The sequence below is a fragment of the Somniosus microcephalus genome, chromosome 8, assembly GCF_052327205.1.
Source record: "Somniosus microcephalus isolate GS21.2 chromosome 8, FLI_Smic_1.0, whole genome shotgun sequence".
Taxonomy (NCBI): domain Eukaryota; kingdom Metazoa; phylum Chordata; class Chondrichthyes; order Squaliformes; family Somniosidae; genus Somniosus; species Somniosus microcephalus.
Genome location: NC_140994.1, coordinates 260,872,498 through 260,891,437, shown reverse-complemented (window position 1 = coordinate 260,891,437; position 18,940 = coordinate 260,872,498). Strand labels below are relative to the sequence as shown.

The following is an 18,940-nucleotide window of genomic DNA, read 5'->3' as shown; positions in this document are numbered from 1 at the left end:
CATTTTGTAGTTTAACCTGAAAAATATAGTTTGTCGAGATGTGTGTCTTTTTTTTGCCTATTGGAGAGGTTGAGGGTGTACTTTGGGTATCTCATACAAAAGTAGACTGTTAATCCCAAGGTGTGCTATCCCATTCAGTTCATGTATAAGTTTCAGTTTTATTTCACGTAGCACGGGCCTGCCTGAGGAAGCTGCATTTTCAATTAGCGTGAGTGAAGATGATCCAAATTGTAAAACCGAGTCTGGCGACCTGTTGCATTTTCTCTGTAGCCTGTATTCATTGTTGCCATGCAAAATGTATTTACGCTGTCGGTCCCAATTTTAATTTTTTTTTAATATTGTTTCCTTTCTCAGGATTTTGACATTGCTGGCCAGTATGACCCAATGATTCCTGATGCCGAATGCCTGAAAATTGTCCACGAGATCTTGAGCGAGCTGCAGCTGGGCGAGTTTCTAATCAAGGTAAAATGGAGGAAATTTCAGTAAGACCAACGAGAGGATGAAGATCAGGTGAAATGTTCGAGTTACCACAGCAGGGCACCACCAATGTTCCCCCTAATTTTTTTTTTTAGGTGCGAGGCCCCTTTAACGGACTGTGCGGACCATTCAAAGTTTCCCCCATGCGCGAAATTTCACATTGGAAAAGCCGGTCCCAGGTTGTGCGGGACCGACGCGCAGGTTAGAGGGAATGTTAGGCACCACCATTTTAATTTAAATCTTTTCTCATTGAGAAACCTAGGTGGAGATGTGATGGATTCCATGGTCATGTCACTATGTAAAGGCAGATAGAAGTGAGACTAGCTGTATGTGTTCTCTAAAGCTGAGGAACAGGCAGACTTGGGATGGCTGCCATAGATATTTTTTGTCCTTGACCTTCAGGCAGGTTTGAGACACTAATTGAGCCAGATAGATATTGATTCAGGGACCCGGACAACCTCATTCTGCGAATCGTTCAATTTGGAACTGAGATTGTCTTGGGGAGCTTTATCCAATTAAGGTAGTTTAAAACAAATATGCATTTTCTGTTTGCCTTAAATTCCCCGTGAGCTCCAGGCAAATGAAAGACAAACTAGAACAGTTAACCCTGTCAGAGAGTACTGAGCGAGAAATGAGTTTGTACTTGGAGGAAGAGGAGTGTGAGATCGGGGGATAATATTGAAAGCTTGTGCCAGAGTGAGACAGGTGCAAAAACAAAATCTACATTCACTGATGAAGGAGCAAAGTGTTGCTTCGAAAGTCGAGGCAGTTTAATGGATTCATTGCGCAGTTCTGTATGTGCTTTTCTTGTTATCATTCCAAATAAAGCTGGTCACTCAATTTGGAACTGGAAATGAACTCAAGGGTGATACTTCCGTTCATGGGAGTGGCTTGGGGTGAAGCAAAACTGTCGAGGGCACTGGCGAAGTAGAGTTTGTGCAAGTTCTATGGGTACAAGATCCCTGTAGGGCAGAAAATCTGAGTGGCTTCATCTTTTGGATTGCAGGGCACCGTGTGTTCATTGAAAGAGATAATAGCTTCTAAAATAATAGGTTTAATCACAGAAGGGTCCATAGATCAGGACTTCACCAAGGCTGAAACAAGTAGAAGAGATTGAATACAAGAACTAATTGTTAAGTGATACCAAGGTTGGGCTTTGAAAGCCTGTAGATTGGAAGAGGATAGAAAGACTGAGGGAGGTGAGGTGTTCCATGGTGCTCAGGCCCTGTACAACAACTTGTATTTATATCGCACCTTTAACGTAGTAAAGAGTCCCAAGGCGCTTCACAGGAGAGTTCTAAAATAAAATTTGACACCGAGCCACACGAGAGATTAGGGCAGAATTTGGTCAACGAGGTAGGTTTTTAAGGAGCGTCTTAAAGGAGGAAAAAGAGGTTTAGGGAGGTAATTCCGGAGCTTAAAGCCTTGGCAGCTGAAGCCACGGCCACCAATGGTTGAGCGATTAAAATCAAGGATGCTCGAGGGCAGAATTGGAGGAGCAGAGATTTCTGAGGTTTGTGGGGCTGGAGGAGATTACAGAGATAGGGAGGGGGTGAGGGCATGGAGGGATTTGAAAACAAGGATGAGACTTTAAAATTGAGGCGTTGCTTAATCGGGAGCCACTGTAGGTCAGCGAGCGCAGGGGTGACGGGTGAACGGGACTTGGTGTAAAGAATGAGTTAAAATAGGAGAAGGAATACAGCTTTTGAAGACCAATTCTGAATGGGTTTTTCTGCTGGCCTGTGGTTAATGACGGGAAAGGAACTCTGTTTAGGTGACTGCAGATATGAATTCTGCATTGTGGAGTTTAAATTTAATTCCTCCATTGTTCTTAAACTTCCGTACAATCGGATGTTAAGGATGCATTGTCCGATACGTGTGCACTTTCAAATATCCAAATTTTGTCCTTCCATTTAGATGCTGCAGTGCAATAGTAATCCAGTGCCATCTTTGCAATGCAATTGTTGCTCATCTGCAGACTCCCATTCTTGTGCTGTAGTTCATGACATGCGCAGTTTCCAAATACTGTAGTATAAACAATCCAAGTAAACCTCAATCCGAAACCCACTCTCCTGCAATGCTGGCAGTGCACATTCTTTACTAATTTTACTGCAGACTTATGATACCAACGCAGCCAGCATGATTCAGTACGTACAAGGTACTTGCTGGGTCAATGCTGACATTTTCCATCCACTGTCAAGTGAGGTTGACCCAATGACCAGTGCCACACCTGCAGGCGGTTTTAGTGAGAATAAGTAAAACCATTTAACCCCTTGACAGTGCAGTATCCTTCCTGCATCAAAGTGCACGATGTATCCGGCTACGCCATTCCGCTTCTTCTTTAATCCCGATTAGTTGTACTCCCCCATAGGGGTATGGCCTGAATTCCCTGCGTTGTTCCAATTTTACCTGTGTTATGAAGGGAGACTAAAGACTGGAAGTGTTTCCAATAGAGGAGCGGGCGGGTCTTTCGCAGAGATTGCTTTTTGTCTGCAAATGGTGCGCGGGACAGGTTACAAACTTAGCGCTCAGCCATCCTAAGGATTTGTTTGCTCTCGGCTTGTCTGCATATATATTCCAGCGGAAGTGGTTCAACATTGCACTAGACTCTCGATTCCGCAAAGCCTCTCCTCTTTATATTGTAGGCAAGGTTGCACAGAACGGAACGACGAACAAATAGCTGTTTATACAGATGTTTGAACAGTTGTTTGAGACTTTTGTGCCTTTTCTTTTCTAGCCACAAGGCCTCCCTGCTGGTTGGCAAAGGTCCGTGTAGATCATTAATCGGGCAGCAGTTGTTACTGGCCTGTACGTCCCTGGCCAGAGTAGGCATTGGGCTTGTGCTGCAAGAGGCAGGGTTTACATTAGTTGCCACGCTGCTGCTGACTTCAGAGGGGCTGGTTGAAACCATCACTTGAAGAGGGCCCTGACTCCTCGGGAGACAGAAATAAGGCAACAGGGAGATGAGAAGGTTTTGAATTCCGTCTTCTGATTTGTAATCCAAACTTGGTGTCAGCCATTTCCTGATTTACATTTGTGTTTTTTTTCCCCCCAAACTTGCCGGTGCCCTGCACTGTGGGCCTTGCCCTTCAAGTTGGTTTCTCAGTAAATTAGAACAGTGACGGTCCAGTTTTACACCAATTACAGTGACTTGTCCATGAGATTGGAACTGTGTCTTGCGAAAAATCTGTTCTGATGCAAAGACTTTGTAACTGTGTCCGTTTGTCTATATTCAGGTTAATGACAGGCGTGTCCTGGACGGGATGTTTGAAGTGTGCGGAGTCCCAGCTGATAAATTTCGGACAATCTGTTCCTCGGTCGATAAAATGGACAAGGTAATGGGTTCGTGGGCCAGATTTGCTTCCCTTTCGTGGAGAATGGGTGGAAAACGGAGCCCATTGTTTTTCACAGACTGTTCCGTTTCCTTGTCTAAAACCATTGGGTTGTGTGAGCTTTTGTTTTGAGGAGTTTCTGGTTGATCAAATCAACATAAATTCAAAGCAGAAAATGCTGGGCATACTCCGCAGGTCCGGCAGCATCTGCGGAGAGAGAACCGCCGGGTTAACGTTTCGGGTCGTGTTCAGTTAACGAGCTCGGCCGGTGGGTGGGGGTGGGGGGGGGGGGTTACAATTGGCCTCGATGCCCTCCTGGGTTAGGCAAGTGAAACCGGCCAGTGTCCCTGCTGCTCCTGACAACCCAGTGATCTGCAGGAAGTGCAAGTGAGTGGACCTTGGGTGAGGAGAGGATTTGGCTCGGCTGTCCTGGCTCCCAGCTCAATAGTCTGCCAGCACACACTGTTGAAACCCTTGGGTGAATTGGTACTTGTGCCATGGATCCACACCCTAGCAAGGAGTCGTTGCCTTTAAAAGGGGAGAGGGGAGAGAAGAAAAACCTAACGTGTATGCAGTATCACAACAGAACAGTTCATAGAATTATAGAAATGTGCAGCACAGGAGGCCGCCATTTGGCCCATTGTGTCCGCTGGCCGAAAGAGCTATCCAGCCTTATCCCACTTTACAGCTGTAGCCTTGTAGGTTACGGCACTTCAAGTGCAGATCCAAGTACTTTTTAAATGTGATTTCAGGCAGTGAGTTCCAGACCCCCACCACCTGTTGTCAGTTTAACAGCACAATCAACTTGCACAGCTCCAGTAATGACCAATTGAAGCATAACAGAACAATGTCAATACAACTCATTACTAATTTTCATAGCTAAATGATGCTACAATAAAACACAGCACCTCTGACCATCTGACAACAGATCAATTTGTAGAACAAGGTGGCAGAATTCAGAATGTACCCCCTTGTGGCAAGGAGCGATTGACTGGACTTGGCTTTGGCAATGATGCAAAAGCCTTTTCTCGACCTGAAACGTTAACTCTGTTTCTCTCTGCACAGATGCTACCTGATGTGCTGAGTGTTACCAGCATTTTCTCTCTTTATTTCAGATTTGCAGTATGCAGTATTGCAAAAGTCTTTTTCTGTCTGCTTAGGGCACAGACAAGTCTTTTAAAGCTGGTAATAGTATAGCTACCGGTCTTTATTTTTGTACGAATTGTGCTTTATGTCAGTGGTATTTTTCTCCAAGACCTCAAAGGGAGAGAGAGCTGCTTGTTCAGCTGTAATTACAAAATGCTTTCCAGTGATGATGATGTTTAGAGACAGCCTCCTGAACTGTGACATAGGAACAGGAGGAGGCCATTCAGCTCCTCGAGCTTGCCCCGCCATTCAGTGAGATCATGGCATGATAATAATAATTCAACTTTATTGTCATTATACAATGCACAAGTACATGAACAACGAAATATGATCTTGCAAGCTCCCATGAGTCCAGTACAAATAACATTAACATTAAACGTAAATAGCACCGTCCTGGGAGAAGCAAAGCCGCTGCGTCTGTGCGCGCCGCCATTCCATTTCCACCATTCCTCCTGTCCGACAATCTTCAGCCCAACGCCCGGGCCTGCTCACCAGCCGCCCCTCCCGGGGCTCCTTCTGTGACCTTCTCACCAACCGCCCCTCCTCGGGGCTCCTTCCGTGACCTTCTGCACCTGGTCTTCCCTGCTGGTCACCCCTCCAGGTACTAACCAGGCCTGGCTCTGCTTAGCTTCCAAGCCTTGCCAGTGACCCTGTCCCTAGTCCCAGGAACAGGGCTGTGACCTAACTCCCCTTAATATCTTTGGTTAACAAAAATCTGTCAATCTCAGCTTTAATATTAACAATTGACCCGGCATCAATTGCCATTTGTTGAAGAGAGTTCCAAACTGTGCTTCAGTAGCAAGAATGAAGATAATGGAACAACTGGTCATCCCAGTTAGAATTTTTGTGAAAATGTGTTTTAATTGCACCCAAGGAGATAATCCTTTTCCCTCTGGGGTTCATTTGCTATTTACATCAAACAAGCGCTCTACTCGGAGCTCCGACATGGCAAGAGAACCCCAGGTGGGCAGAGGAAACGCTTCAAGGACACCCTCAAAGCCTCCTTGAAAAAGTGCAACATCCCCACCGACACCTGGGAATCCCTGGCCCAAGACCGCACAGAGTGGAGGAGAAGCATCCGGGAAGGCGCCGAACACCTCGAGTCTCTTCGCCGGGAGCAAGCGGAAGCCAAGCGCAAACAGTGGAAGGAGCGCACGTCAACCCAAGCACCCCACCCACCCGCCCCATCAACCACCGTCTGCCCCCACCTGTGACAGAGACTGTAGGTCCCGCATTGGACTCGTCAGTCATCTGAGAACTCATTTTTAATGTGGAAGCAAGTCATCCTCGGTTCCGAGGGACTGCCTAAGAAGAGGAGAACATCAAACTAATTTGCAGGATCCATAGAAGTTTTAGTGCCACCTGGTCTGGGTGAAAGGCAACTCAAGCACACTAAGGTGCTCTTAATCGGAATTCTATTGATCTTACTGATCAGATAAGTGATCTGCCAGATACAAATGGCTCCTTATCTTTCCTGATTTCCATTTTATGACCTGGTCACACTCGAGAATTTCTCTGTAACTTAAACCTCCCAAATTGGATTGTCCTTGTGAACTGTGCTGTGTTGTTAACCCTTGTACTGCAGGAGAAGTTCATGTGCTTTCATAGAATCATAGAATAGGAGGCCATTCGGCCCATCGAGTCTGCGCCGGCTCTTTCGAAGACCAATCCAGTTAGTCCCACCCCCCGGCTCTTTCCTCATATCCCTGCAATTTTTTCTCCAAGTATTTATCCAGTTTCTTTTTGAAGGCTACTATTGAATCGGTATCCACCACATTCTAGTGCATTCCAAATCCTAACCACTCGTTGCGTAAAAAGGTTTTTCCTCATGTCATCTCTGGTTCTTTTGCCATTCACCTTAAATCTGTGCCGTCTGGTTATCGACCCTTCAGCCATTCAAAGTGGAGTGCCTTTCAAACAGCTCCATAATTGATCATCTCTCCTACTCTGTGCATATATTAAATCAAAAAGAAGCCTTCGAAAACATGATTGATTCAAATTCAAATTTTGATACTGGTCATGGTGGTGTTTTTTTTGTATTTTTTCTTCAATTCTCTGCATCCCCTTTCCCGACGGTGCTGACTCACGCTGGGGTACAGTTCCTCAGGTGCTAGTATCCCACCCAAGTGGGCGTTGTATGTGTCGGCCTAGACGGCAAGCTCTGGCTGGCCATTCCCTGTGGGAAGTGATCCTGTCTGTCCTCGCCCCAATGTCCTTTGCGTGCGCACTTTGCATTGGCTCTTGGGTCGGGATCAGCGGTGGGGAAGACCGGCTGATTGTGTTCACTGGTCTCCTACCATGACCCCAAGAGACACGCATGTAGGGGCCCCAACACCATCCTAACTAAAGTCAGCTCGCTCAGCGCAGAATACAGATCAAACCTTCCTGACCTACACCGCCAGCTCGGCACTATACCACATGGTGCTTTTTACTCACTGAGTCACCATGTGGGCTATTTATTGGTGGGTTGCGTTCACTCCTTGCATGATTGCTATACACTTAACCATCGTGAAGCATCTTTAATAAAATGGCACCATTTGCCACTAAGCATGTGAGCTGACTTTTAATTTTTCGTGCAGTTAATGGCGATATTACATTTCCTGTATATTTTATCTGGGCTAAGACTTGAGCCTGTGTTTCCTAATGGCTCCCGGTTATTTTCTTTTAAATGGTTTCATCTTTTCATCGGCACTAGCCAATAATTCAGTGCCCAAAATAAATCATATATTCATTATTATATATACACGTTACTTTTATGCATGTGTATTTTTATTTATATATTCCTTGGTCCATGAACATCCATTTCTTTAACAATCCCGCTGATACACTTCTGTTCTGGTCACCGTATGAGGTTTATGTGGACTCACTCACTCACTTCATGACTTCATATGCTTCTGTTTTCTACCTGTAGATGACATGGGAAGAAGTGAAGAATGAGATGGTTGCAGAAAAGGGACTTGCTCCAGAGACTGCTGACAAGATTGGAAAATATGTTCAGCTCAATGGTACGCTTTCTTTAAAAAAAAAAAGGGGTGTTTGTGACCAAAGCCAACAGATTCTTCTCAATTTTTGCACTGGTTCACGCTAAGTACATGTATGTTAGCTGCTGATCGCACGACGGTTCTTTTTAATGTTTCTTTATGCGTAAAGCAGAAGGAACAGACTTGCATTTTTAGGATCGTTCATATTCTCAGGATGTCCCAATACGCTTCACAGCCAATGGATTACTTTTTGAAGTGTAGCCACTATTGTTCAGGCAAGTGCAGTGGCCATTTTGCAAACGGCAAATGAGATAACTGACCAGACCGTGTTTTTTTGTGGTGGTGTTAGTTGAGAAAGGAATGTTGGCCAGAACACTGGGAGAAGTCTGCCAGTGTTTGGGGAAGAGGGGGACCTGTGCAGGCACTCTGAGCGCAGCTAATCACAGGCTCCGTCGCCAAATGAACTGGTGCAAATGGACAGCAAGTCTCTGCTCGCAGGCTGGCGTGACTCCCTGGCGGAGGCTCGCACGCCTGTCTCTCGTATGTGAATGATCCCGGAGTGAGAAATATGGCTCAGATTTGATGGGGGGACATCTCCAGTGCGGGCAGAAGTCTCCCCCCTACAGGAGATATGCCCCAGATTTGATGGGGGGACATCTCCAGTGCGGGCAGAAGTCTCCCCCCTACAGGAGATATGCCCCAGTCAAGGGGGTTACGGAAAGCCCATGCCATAGTATAAATGCAGCCTAACTGCATACATTTAAAGTGTAACTTTGTATGGCACTATATCAGTCAGTTACTTGATTCTGACTATATGATGTAAACCAGTGGTAAAGTGGTTATTTTTCAGCTATCTGTCTTGTTACTCCTTTACGGAGCATAGAGAATAATCCAGTGTCTTTTACAGGTAGGACAGAGTTGATTGACAAGCTGATACAGGATGCCAAGCTGTCCCAGAACAAGGTGGCTTTGGAAGGGCTGAATGACATGAAGCAGCTCTTTGTGTATTTGACACTTTTTGGTGTTGAGGAGAGGGTAAGCAGCTCAGATACAAAATTTACAGAGTTTTCTGATGTAATCGCATGCTCTGGGCAACACTTCTAGTTCCAACAAGAGAGAGCCGACCCACCTCCCCATGACATTCAACAGAATTACCATTGCAGCATCCCCCACCATCAACGTCCTGCGGTGGGAGGGGTCACCATTGACTAGAAACTTAACTGGACCAGCCACATAAATACTGTGGCAACAAGAGCAGGTCAGGATCTGGGTATTCTGCGGCGAGTGTCTCACCTCCTGACTCCCCAAAGCCTTTCCACCATCTACAAGGCACAAGTCAGGAGTGTGATGGAATACTCTCCACTTGCCTGGATGAGTGCAGCTCCAACAACACTCAAGAAGCTCGACACCATCCAGGACAAAGCAGCCCACTTGATTGGCACCCCATCCCCCACCTTAAACATTCACTCCCTCCACCACCGGCGTACCGTGGCTGCAGTGTGTACCATCTACAAGATGCACTGCAGCAACTCGCCAAGGCTTCTTTGGCAGCACCTCCCAAACCCGTGACCTCTTCAACCTAGAAGGACAAGGGCAGCAGGCACATGGGAACGCCACCACCTCCAAGTTCCCCTCCAAGTCACACGCCATCCTGACTTGGAAATATATCGGCCGTTCCTTCATCGTCGCTGGGTCAAAATCCTGGAACTCCCTCCCTAACAGCACTGTGGGAGCACCTTCACCACACGGACTGCAGTGGTTCAAGAAGGTGGCTCACCACCACCTTCTCCAGGGGCAACTAGGGATGGGCAATAAATGCTGGCCTTGCCAGCGACGCCCACATCCCGTGAATGAATTTAATTTTAAAAAGTCCTATTGGGACGATGGGAATATCATTTGTGGAATGCATCCCATCAGGGCTGACTAATTTAGGGTTTTTTGCTCAAGTCTGTTTGGCAGTTGGGATAAATATAATCATTTTCTTTATCCCAAAGGATATATATGATTTTATATAAACTAGAGAGAGCGTCCTCCGTGGTGCAAATTGTAACCATTCCCTGGAACGAGTTGTCTTGATGGCGCTAATCTTGTTTGTGCCACTTTCATTCTCACGAATTCGCAGTTCAACTCTAGAATTCTTGTTCTACAGCAAGTGAGATATAAAGCATTAAAGGAAGTCAAGTTTATGTATTTGTATAATATACTTGAAGGCCCATTGTCATTCTGCATCTGCCGCGGTACTTTGAAAATGAGTGCAGTATTGGAGTGATGGTTGTTTGGTAATCTATGATGCATTAAAAGTCTTGCGTATAGTGCGCGCCTCCTGTAAATATTCCGCTTACCTCCTATAAATATTCCGCTTACCTCCTGCAACACCTTCCTCATCACACTTTGTTGATACTCCTGTTGATTATAAAGCAGCAGTTCACAGCGAGCAATGCCACGAGTAATCTGCTCGTTGAAATATAAAATCTACACAAGTAATTCTTAAGCTCACTTTAAAAAAAAAAAATAAGGATTGGTAGACAGGAAATGTTCAAACGTTTTTGTGAGTCTTCATTGAAAAAATCATTTCAATGGATATTGTTTGCGTCTAATTTTCATAATGGATTTATTTTTTTTAGGTTCTTTTTGACCTGAGCTTAGCTCGAGGTTTGGACTACTACACCGGTGTCATCTACGAGGCTGTGCTGGTCCAGAGTCAGGCCGACACGCCAACACAGCAGAACGAGCACTGTGAGCCAGTCAGCGTCGGCTCCGTGTCTGCCGGCGGGCGGTACGATGGCCTTGTCGGGATGTTTGATCCCAAAGGTCGGAAAGTGCCGTGCGTGGGACTCAGCGTTGGGATTGAAAGAATATTCTCCATAATGGAACAGAGGGTGGAGGTACCGCGGCTAATTCCTTGCGTTACTTAAAAAAAAAGAAAGACTTGCATTTCTATAGCGCCTTTCACGATCACCGGACGTCCCAAAGCGCTTCACAGCCAATGAAGTACAGGAAACTCTTTTTTATCCGGTACCGGTGTGGTGCCGGTTGATCAAAAAGTCTGGATTACAGAGAGGTATACTTACCAAGGTACGAGAGCCCTGTACACGGCCACAGGTGCAGGAACCCCGGGTACACGGCCACAGATCCAGGAGTCCAGTTGCACGGCCACAGATCCAGGCGTCCCTGTTGCACGGCCACAGGTGCAGGAACCCCGGTTACACGGCCACAGGTGCAGGAACCCCGGTTACGCGGCCACAGGTGCAGGAACCCCGGTTACGCGGCCACAGGTGCAGGAGCCCCGGTTACACGGCCACAGGTGCAGGAGCCCCGGTTACGCGGCCACAGGTGCAGGAGCCCCGGTTACACGGCCACAGGTGCAGGAACCCCGGTTACACGGCCACAGATGCAGGAGCCCCGGTTACACGGCCACAGGTGCAGGAACCCCGGTTACGCGGCCACAGGTGCAGGAACCCCGGTTACACGGCCACAGGTGCAGGAACCCCGGTTACACGGCCACAGGTGCAGGAACCCCGGTTACGCGGCCACAGGTGCAGGAGCCCCGGTTACACGGCCACAGGTGCAGGAACCCCGGTTACACGGCCACAGGTGCAGGAGCCCCGGTTACACGGCCACAGGTGCAGGAACCCCGGTTACACGGCCACAGGTGCAGGAACCCCGGTTACACGGCCACAGGTGCAGGAACCCCGGTTACACGGCCACAGATGCAGGAACCCCGGTTACACGGCCACTAATATATAGTAAAACTTACCTCAACCTACTCCTGAATTTTGCCGGTTAAGAGATTTTTCCGGATATTTAGGTGCCGGTTAAAAGAGGGCTTCCTGTACTTTATTTTGTCAAGTGTAACTTTTGTAATGTAGGAATTTTGGAGTAAAAGCAAGTATAAATACAAAGAAACGTTAAGTGTTGCTGTAGCACTTTACACCTGCTGCTGCTCTGTTCTTCAGTCAAGGCTACTGGTTGCGACATGTGTTGGCCCTCGTTCCCGTAATCCAGTGGGCCCATTGTATGAGGTCCCAGTCATATCAAATTTCATCCATTAGAATTGCACCTTCAAATAAAGTGCGAGTTGTGTGTGAGCCTTGGGGTCACAGATGGTTCCGCATTTTGGTGCATTACTGACCTGCAAGGTAAATATTTCAGTGACTTGATGGTAGGTTTGACATTCTGCTATCTGATCAGTTTGATGCCTAGCTCTTCGCTATTTCCCAAGGTAGAGCAGGCATGAGGTTCATCAATGTTTATGTCATTTTTCCTTTGATTTTTTTTCCTTGTGTGTCAGCCATGGCTCAGTTGGTAGCACCCTCGCCTCTCGAGTCAGAAGGTTGTGGGTTCAAGTCCCACTCCAAGGACTTGAACACAGAAATCTAGGCTGACGCTCCCAGTGCAGTGCCGAGGGAGCGCTGCACTGTCGGAGGTGCCGTCTTTCGGATGAGATCTTAAACCGAGGCCCCGTCTGATCTCTCAGGTGGACGTAAAAGATCCCATGGCCACTATTTCGAAGAAGAGCAGGGGAGTTCTCCCCGGTGTCCTGGCCAATATTTATCTCTCAATCAACATCACTAAAACAGATTATCTGGTCATTATCACATCGCTGTTTGCGGGAGCTTGCTGTGCGCAAAGTGGCTGCCGTGTTTCCTACATTACAACAGTGACTACACTTCAAAAAGTACTTCATTGGCTGTAAAGCGCTTTGGGACGTCCCGAGGTGTTTTTTTTCCATTCGTTGGTACTGCAGTGGTTAAGTTAGTGTACTAGTAATCGAGAGGTCTGCACTAATAATCTAGAAATCATGAGATCAAATCGCACCGTGGCAGTTTTAGAATTTGAATTCAGTTTTTTTTTTAAATCTGGAAATAAAAAGCTGGCATCCGTTAAAAAAAAAAAAAAAAGTGACCAGGAATCTATTGGATTGTTGTTTTAAAAAAAAAAAAAAACTGGTTCACTAATGTCCATTAAGGAAGAAACCCTGCCGTCCTTGTCTGGTCTGGTCTTTGTGACTCCAAACCCACACTGACGCAGTTAACTCATTACTGCCCTCTAAAGTGGCCTCGCAAGCCCGATACGAGACTCCCAAAACAAGCGCTCTACTCAAAGCTCCGACACGGCAAGAGAGCCCCAGGTGGGCAGAGGAAACGCTTCAAGGACACCCTCAAAGCCTCCTTGAAAAAGTGTAACATCCTCACCGACACCTGGGAATCCCTGGCCCAAGACCGCACAAGGTGGAGGAGAAGCATCCGGGAAGGTGCCGAACACCTCGAGTCTCTTCGCCGGGAGCAAGCGGAAGCGAAGCGCAGGCAGCGCAAGGAGCGCACGTCAACCCAAGCACCCCACCCACCCGCCCCTTCAACCACCGTCTGCCCCACCTGTGACAGAGACTGCAGGTCCCGCATTGGACTCATCAGTCACCTGAGAGCAAGTCATCCTCGGTTCCGAGGGACTGCCGAAGAAGAAGAGTAATCGAGAGGAAAAGTGACCAGGAATCTATTGGATTGTTGTTTTTAAAAAAAAAAAACAACTGGTTCACTAATGTCCATTAAGGAAGAAACCCTGCCGTCCTTGTCTGGTCTGGTCTTTGTGACACCAGACCCACACCGACTCAGTTAACTTATTACTGCCCTCTAAAGTGGCCGAGCAAGCCCCCTTAGTTGTGCCAAATCAGGGATGGACAATAAATGTCAGCCTTGCCAGCGATCCCCACATCCTGAGAGAGGGCATCGCTGATGGTGTTAACTGCTCTATCTTAGGGTAGATGTTCAAATTTTCTCACGTCTCAACAATGGGGTCTAAATCCACTCAGACTTTCTGGAGACTCCTTCCCTGTGACCTGCTTCAAGGTTCCTTTAATTCAATTTTCTGTGTTAATTGATTCTTTGCCTCCCGCACTGTGAGAAGGACTTTCTAGTTAGGGCTGTCAATGGTCCTTATCTGATACCAAAGTATTATTTGTATGTTTGTTTTTTAAGTGATCTTGTTTACCAATCGTTAGCACAAAGCGCAAGCATTTGTTCTAACATTTGCATTTGTTCTCGCAGTTTCCATCTAGCTTTAAGGCATGTGAATAAGCAAATATCAAATGCAACTACTTTGGATGATATAATCTGAAATCTAAAATGAAATAAAACATTGCTACTGTTTACTGTGTACTGCTGCAGATTTGGTATACTGCATGATAATGAAACCTTTCAAAGTCCTGCGGTCTGCCAGCATCCATAAAGAGAAAAGACGGATATACATGCCTTGGGTGCTGCTGGAAGGGAGCCTTGTGCTATGGTGGGGCATGTTGGAAATTGGGTAAATGGTTTATGAAAGTCTGCGCAATACGTGCCTGAATTTCGCTGATACGCTGGTGAGAGAGTGTTCCTGCCAGCAGCGCAAAGTGAAAATGTTGCCTCTTTTCATGTGGAAATGAGAAGGAAAGGATGAGAAGAAAAACGCTCTAAATACGGGGAGTGGGGTTAATTGGATAGCTCATGCAAGTGAGTTGGCACAGGCACGATGGGCCGAATGGCCTCCTTCGGTGCTGCACTTCCTGACTTGCTCCAAGGAGTAGGTTCGCCGTCAGTCCTTCTTTCTGAAATGTCATTGCTTGTTTTCGTGCTGTAGTATGTTCAGGGTATAGACTGATCACTGATTTCTGTTCCGTTTCGCTAGGCCTCGGAACAGAAAGTCCGTACGACGGAGACTCAGGTTCTTGTCGCCGCCGCGCAGAAGGAGCTTCTGGAAGAGCGGATGAAGTTGGTGGCAGAGCTCTGGAAGTCTGGGATCAAGGTCTGTGTCGTGCTGTAATGTGTACGGTATATATAGCAAGTTAGGGGACAAGGGACTTCGGTTAAGTGGAGAGATTGGAGAAGCTGGGATTGTTCTCCTTCGAGCAGAGACGTTAAGGGGAGACCTAATAGAGCTATTCAAAATCATGAGGGGTTTTGATAGAACAAGTCGGGAGAAACTGTTTCCTCTGACAAGTGGGTCGGTAACCAGAGGTCACAGATTTAAAATAATTGGCAAAAGAACGCGAGGGTAAATGAGGAGAGATTATTTCACACACAGGTTGTCATGATCTGGAGCACACTACCTGAAAGGGCGGTGGAATCAGATTCCAAATCAATTGGACATTTACTTGAAGAGGACTAATTTGCAGGTTTATGGGGAGAAGGATGGGGTGTGGGACAAAATTTGGTCAGCTCTTTCAAAGAGCCGGCACAGACACGACAGGCTGAATGGTGGCCTTCTGTGCTGTAAGATTCATGGGGATTTAGTTCAAGTGAGGGTGGGTCCACATATTGCTGAAGCACTGTGCATTTGTTTAAAATGCTTTAGTAGTAGTTCCCTTGAAGGTAAAGTACTGACTGAAATACTACATTTAGGTTCTGTGTTTCCAGACTAGGGAGGGGGGGGGGGGAATCAATCTGGATTCCCCCTCTGGAAACTCTTGTGTTTGTGGTTGTGTACATACAAATGGATATTAGTAGAGAGCAGGATTGCGCTCCGCTGTGATGAGCTCTCCTTCCTCTCCTCTTCCAGCCCGCCCCCCACCAATAGCTTGCTAATATTCTCTGTCTAGAATATGATTTTATTTTAAATTCATTCCTGGGATGTGGGCGTCGCTGGCAAGGCCAGTATTTATTGCCCATCCCTAATTGCCCCTTGAGAAGGTGGTGGTGAGTCGCATTCTTGAACCGCTGCAGTCCGTGTGGTGAAGGTGCTCCCACAGTGCTGTTAGGGAGGGAGTTCCAGGATTTTAAACCAGCGACGACGAAGGAACACCGATATATTTCCAAGTCAGGATGGTGTGTGACTTGGAGGGGAACTTGGAGGTGGTGGTGTTCCCATGCGCCTGCTGCCCTTGTCCTTCTAGGTGGTAGAGGTCACGGGTTTGGGAGGTGCTGCCGAAGAAGCCTTGGTGAGTTGCCGCAGTGCATCTTTTAGATGGTACACACTGCAGCCACTTTGGGAAGGTGCTATAGGGTTCTCTGGGTCCTGTGGAAGTACTTGTCAGTGAGGATCGTAGTCCTTGGTGGGGTGGAGGTGGTGAGGAGATAAAAAATGAAAGTACGGGACTGATTGTTCTCATGCAGCTCCCTCCAGGTCAGTGCAAGCTTATTACATATGTGACGATTGCACGCTGTCCGTGGTCAGGAACTGGAATCTGCAGACATCTTGCCTACAAAATGCTAGCCCTGGTAGATAAAATAATTTAAGCAATCATTAGATATTATTTGAATCTCGACGTTGAGCGATTCTACTAACACCAGTGTTGAAATGATATAAGTCCATCAAACTTGTTGACAATGTCAACTTGCAGTTGCTTATTGGCAGTGTTGTTAACCTATTCTGTGGTATTTCCAGTGGTTGTAATTTTTATTGTGCAATTCTACAGGCAGAAATCACGTACAAGAAGAATCCAAAGCTCCTGAACCAGCTCCAGTACTGTGAAGAGACGGGAATTCCCCTGGTGGCTATAATTGGAGAGCAGGAACTAAAGGATGGAGTTGTCAAACTTCGAGTTGTGTCTACAAGAGAAGAGGTTTTTTATTTATTTACAAGTTCTTTTTATATTAAAAAAAAATTAAAATTCATACGTGCTTCCTCGAGATTCAGTGTATAAAACCCTTTTAATACAGTTGAACCTGTAACGGACACCTGCAAATAATGGACAGTTACTGAGAGACCCACATAACTTGCACGGTTAAATATACAACAGGTACTCTGCAACCACAGATACTCGCCAATTACAAACTACAGACAGCCTTCAATGCACCAGACCCTTTCACTTAAAACACGGGACACGCAGATCAGCGCGAGGCGCCATCGGGTTTTGTGAAAGAACCGGCTTTTGTGGAATGGGGAGCTCTTTACCCAGCATGCACAGCGGCAGCGAAACCGCTCTATCTCTGGGATTGCCGTGGCTCAGTGGGTAGCACCCTTACCTGACTTAGAAAGTTGAGGTTTCAAGTCCCATTCCAGACACTCGAGCACAAAAATCTAGGCAGACACTCCAGTGCAGTACTGCCGGGAGTGCTGCACTGTCGGAGGTGCCGTCTTTCGGATGAGACGTTAAGCCGAGGCCCCGTCTGCCCTCTCGAGTGGACGTAAAAGATCCCGTGACACTATTTCGAATAAGAGCAGGGGAGTTGTTCACGGTGTCCTGGAGCCAATATTTATCCCTCAATTTACATCACTTAAAAAAAATTATCTGGTCATTATCACATTGCTGTTTGTGGAAGCTTGCTATGCGCAAATTGGCTGCCACGTTTCCCACATTACAACAGTGACCACACTTCAAAAAGTACTTAATTGGCTGTAAAGCGCTTTGGGACGTCCTGAGGTTGTGAAAGGCGCTATATAAATGCAAGTCTGTCTTTGAACGCTTCCATGGCTCTGTCCCAGGGATAGTGGTTTCTTTGTCGCTACAGATGCTGGGTAAAGAGCTCCCATTCTACTGAAAATGTTTACAGTACATGGAATAATCATTTTGAAAATAAGGACACCTGCAAAAAAAAAAAGACACCTGATGTCAGTCTCTAAGGTGTCTGTAATTTACAGGTTTCACCATATATTAAAAATTTGGTGACTGAATTTGTGGTACACAGTATTTCATAAACAGATCCTTTGTAAATTTACCCTAGGTGCTTTGAAAGAAATGTGCGAGCAGCTAGATTAAAGTACGGTGTTGCTTTTTAAATTAATATGGACGGTGTTACAAATATCTCTTCCAGTGATTCTGAATTGCTCATTTTTTTGGGTCATCTTTTGCAGGTTGATGTTGCAAGAGCAAACCTCATAGAAGAAATCAAGAAGAGAACATGTCAGTCCTAACCCCTTCAGAAAAGATAGATGTACAAATGTCGGCCATTCTAAGGCATGTCTTCGAACCACTTTTACATAATGGACACGATTGCAGGATACCATGCTACATAATTAACAGTAACTACTGCTTGTTAAGAAACGGCCACGAATAAGAAACCCACCGATCTATTCGCAGCATGGGGCTGAAAGGACATTTTTTTTTCTAATTGGATATTAAATTTGGGTTTGAATGTAAGCTGTGTCTCGATTATGTTTGACGAGACAAAGGTAGGGGGGGGGGCGGGGGGGGGGGGGGGGCAGAATTTGCCGACCCAGCCAAGTCAATAAAAAGGCACGCTGACAAAGTTGCTGTCTGTTTATTGACTCGAAGTATTTGATCACCCCCTCACAACCAAAAGCACGTAGAAATTCTCACTGCAAATAAACCGCAGCTGTTCCGAAAATCTTTCAAATCACTTTAAACATCAGAACCAACAGGAATAAAACCTGATTTCCTATAACCATTCTCTCACTCTGCTAATCTAGTTATAACCATTTTTTTGTCCAACCCCCCCCCCCCCCCCCCCCCATATATTAATCATGTATGCACACAATGTTTTCCTGGCATGTCAGCCGTGACTCAGTGGTCCCACTCCAGGGACTTGAGCACAATAATCTAGGCTGACACTCCCAGTGTAGTGCTGAGGGAGTGCTGCACTGTCGGAGGTGCCATCTTTTGGATGAGACATTAAACTGAGGCCCTGTCTGCCTTCTCATGTGGACATAAAAGATCCCGTGGCACTATTTCGAATGAGAGCAGGGGAGTTATTCCCGTTGTCCTGGCCAATATTTATTCCTCAATCAGCAACACAAAAAAAAACAGATTATCCGGTCATTATCACATTGCTGTTTGTGGGAGCTTGCTGTGTGCAAATTGACTGCCACGTTTCCTACATTACAACAGTGACTCCACTACAAAGTAGTTAATTGGCTGTAAAGTGCTTTAGGACGTCTTGAGGTCATGAAAGGCGCTATATAAATGCAAGTCTTTATAAGGTTATTTCAGGAATGGCATATTTTCTATATTCAGGTATTCTGCTGTGATGATTGTATAACATGAATGAACATGGATCAAAATCTTGTTTCGTTAATAATTGTTTCTTTCAGAAGTAACAGCCCTAAAGAGGTATGGTATTAAGCGTAGTC

General features: G+C 46.2%; 1 protein-coding gene across 2 annotated transcripts in view; it reads left to right on the top strand.

Annotated features, from left to right (window-relative positions):
• The window catches only part of hars (histidyl-tRNA synthetase), a 33,768-nt gene extending 15,778 nt beyond the window's left edge, over window positions 1–17,990 (top strand). For both annotated transcript variants that reach the window (XM_085995990.1, XM_085995989.1), the window contains 8 exons: window positions 355–462; window positions 3,714–3,812; window positions 7,867–7,960; window positions 8,844–8,971; window positions 10,561–10,821; window positions 14,600–14,716; window positions 16,326–16,472; window positions 17,705–17,990. In XM_085995990.1, coding sequence (XP_085852116.1) covers window positions 355–462; window positions 3,714–3,812; window positions 7,867–7,960; window positions 8,844–8,971; window positions 10,561–10,821; window positions 14,600–14,716; window positions 16,326–16,472; window positions 17,705–17,764 — 1,014 coding nt within the window. In that variant the 3' untranslated portion in view covers window positions 17,765–17,990. The remainder of the gene's footprint in view (window positions 1–354; window positions 463–3,713; window positions 3,813–7,866; window positions 7,961–8,843; window positions 8,972–10,560; window positions 10,822–14,599; window positions 14,717–16,325; window positions 16,473–17,704) is intronic.
• The last annotated feature ends 950 nt before the right edge of the window (window positions 17,991–18,940 follow it).